Source organism: Wyeomyia smithii, chromosome 3 (assembly GCF_029784165.1).
Source record: "Wyeomyia smithii strain HCP4-BCI-WySm-NY-G18 chromosome 3, ASM2978416v1, whole genome shotgun sequence".
NCBI classification, from domain to species: Eukaryota; Metazoa; Arthropoda; class Insecta; order Diptera; family Culicidae; genus Wyeomyia; species Wyeomyia smithii.
In genome coordinates this window covers 16,574,267-16,576,532 of record NC_073696.1, presented here as the reverse complement: position 1 = coordinate 16,576,532, position 2,266 = coordinate 16,574,267, and the positions used below count along the sequence as shown (strand labels likewise).

The 2,266-nt window shown below is 43.7% G+C and overlaps 1 protein-coding gene across 1 annotated transcript; it reads right to left on the bottom strand.

Annotated features, from left to right (window-relative positions):
* Positions 1–938: 938 nt before the first annotated feature.
* On the bottom strand, positions 939–1,982 carry LOC129728154 (uncharacterized protein K02A2.6-like). The gene has a single exon (XM_055686569.1). It carries the CDS (start codon positions 1,980–1,982, stop codon positions 939–941), a length of 1,044 nt encoding a protein of 347 aa, XP_055542544.1.
* Positions 1,983–2,266: the final 284 nt, after the last annotated feature.

The following is a 2,266-nucleotide window of genomic DNA, read 5'->3' as shown; positions in this document are numbered from 1 at the left end:
ATTCAATTTCGTGGTATATTTACCACCAGATATTCACGAGTAGAAGCCGGACTAGCATTTCACACTGCCTGTCTGACGTTCCATAAATCTGTTTTATTCTTTGGATGATGCTTTGCATCCTAGAGTTTCCCAATAACTTATAATTATTTTAAAAAGAGTGTCTGCAGACCATAATTGTTGAATCTTACTTTCCTAGACACGCTTCCCGGTAACGCCTTCTGTTCACTGTAACTCAAAAACCAATTGAATACTCCTTTTCCAGGGCTCTATATTTTGCAACCAACCTCTGCCGTTACACTTCAACCACTGACTCCTATTTTCTAAATTATTATAATAGCTTCAAGTGACTATCTCTCTCTCTCTCTCTCTCGACACAACTCTCTCTTGCTCTTAGCTCTCTGAACCGTAGTTCACTGTCTATCTCTACATCTCACTCCTTCTCCAAAATTCAACTCCAAAATTCAAACATACATTTATTAAATGTCATAACGACGTGGCAGCTTCCGCATCCTTCTAGGACGTTCTCGCGGATTTTCGTCTGGTGGACTACTCTGTTCTGCCGTCACGAATTCTTTTTGATGATGGTTGAGAGACAAGTGTGTCTTCTCTTTCCTCTCGATTGTTCGATGCTGAAGGTTCAGATGGTTCTGGGGTCTTGAGTTGAGCCGAGGTAGAAGGCCATTTCCTACGATGTGAGATACAACGCCGAAAATGAACACCGTCCTCATTTACGACGATTGTATCACTGCCGTTCTTTTTTAAAACTTGAAATTTCTCTAGGCGGAACTTCGGCTCAACTTTCCCGCATTCGTTGTTCTAAATCATCACATAATCGCCAACTTCGATCTCCGATACTCTCTCTGACGACGTTGGTCAGCATAGATTTTCCCTTTAATTTTTTTGATAGCATCATTTTCGCGCACGCTTTCGTCGCGATTCTAGCTAGGATCGGTTCTCAAAGAGGGTAATAAGTCTTTCACCGGCCGACCAGTTAGAAGTTCCATTGGAGCTTTTTCGGTGACTGATTGCGGTGTTGTATTGTAGACATACACATACTCAGTTATTGCCTTCCGCCAGTCCGACTTCGTTGCTTTGGCGATCCGAAGCGTCCGAAGGATGCCCTGGTTCTGCCTTTCTACAAGACCGTTCATCTGCGGCCAGTACGGAATGGTACGAATAAGTCTTATGTTTTTATTCGAGCAGTACTGTGCAAATTCTTCACTCGAGAACGGCGGGCCATTATCACTACGAATCGTCTCTGGGTACGTTTGCTCGATAAATATACCTTCCAGAGCATCGATAGTCTTCCCTGCAGTCGTACCCTTCATCTCGATAACCCGTAGAAACCGACTGTAATAGTCGACAACAACCATACACGTCGTACACTCCTTTGCTGAAAAGAAATCAATCGCAATCTCTTGCCAGGCCCGATCTGGCATTCCTTTCCTCTGCATCGGTTCTGGTGGTGTTAATTTGCTCACTGCAGCGCAACCAGCACACTCTTGAATCCTATTTACGATATCTCTATCCATACCCGGCCACCACACTTTCTCTCGGAGATTCATACGCATAGCCACTATTCCGGGATGTCCTCTATGTGCTATATCCAGCGCTCTTAATCTAAGCCTTTCTGGCAGCACGATTCTATCTTCACGCACCACAAATCCCTTTGTAATTCCCAACTCAGTAGAGAATGCTTGATACTGAAAAAGTACTGATGGCCAAATGCCGGTTTCAAGTGCCTTAACAACTCCTGCCAAAATTTCATCGCATACAGTTTCCAATCGTATTTCTTCCAAAGTTATTGCTGTAAGCCCTTCTCCAATTGCGCATAAATAATGCTCAGCATTCTCGTCGAAAGGTAAATCGAACTGTGAGCACAGTCGCGATAGAGAGTCTGATATGTTAGCAGGTCCTGCAATATACTCCATCTCAAAATCAAACGGCTGAAGCCGTAGAGCCCATCCTTCAGCCCTCGACATGGCGCGCTTGTTTTTTTTTGGTATTTGCCTTCGAAAATATATTTAAGTGTCTTATGATCAGTGAAAATAGTGAAATGTAAACCATACAGATAGAGGTAAAATTTTTCAACAGCCCAGACTACAGCTAATGCTTCACACTGGGTCTGTGGATAAATTCGCTCTGCAGCAGGGACTCGAAGCAAAACTAATAATTCTTGGTATCCCATTTCTATCCCTCTGTACAAGTACCGCGCCCAATCCGACAGGAGATGCGTCAACATACAATTCTGTAGCCTCTGCTGGGT

Coding starts and splice junctions, on each gene's coding strand:
- LOC129728154 (XM_055686569.1), bottom strand. CDS start 1,982: ATGTCGAGGGCTGAAGGATGGGCTCTACGGCTTCAGCCGTTTGATTTT.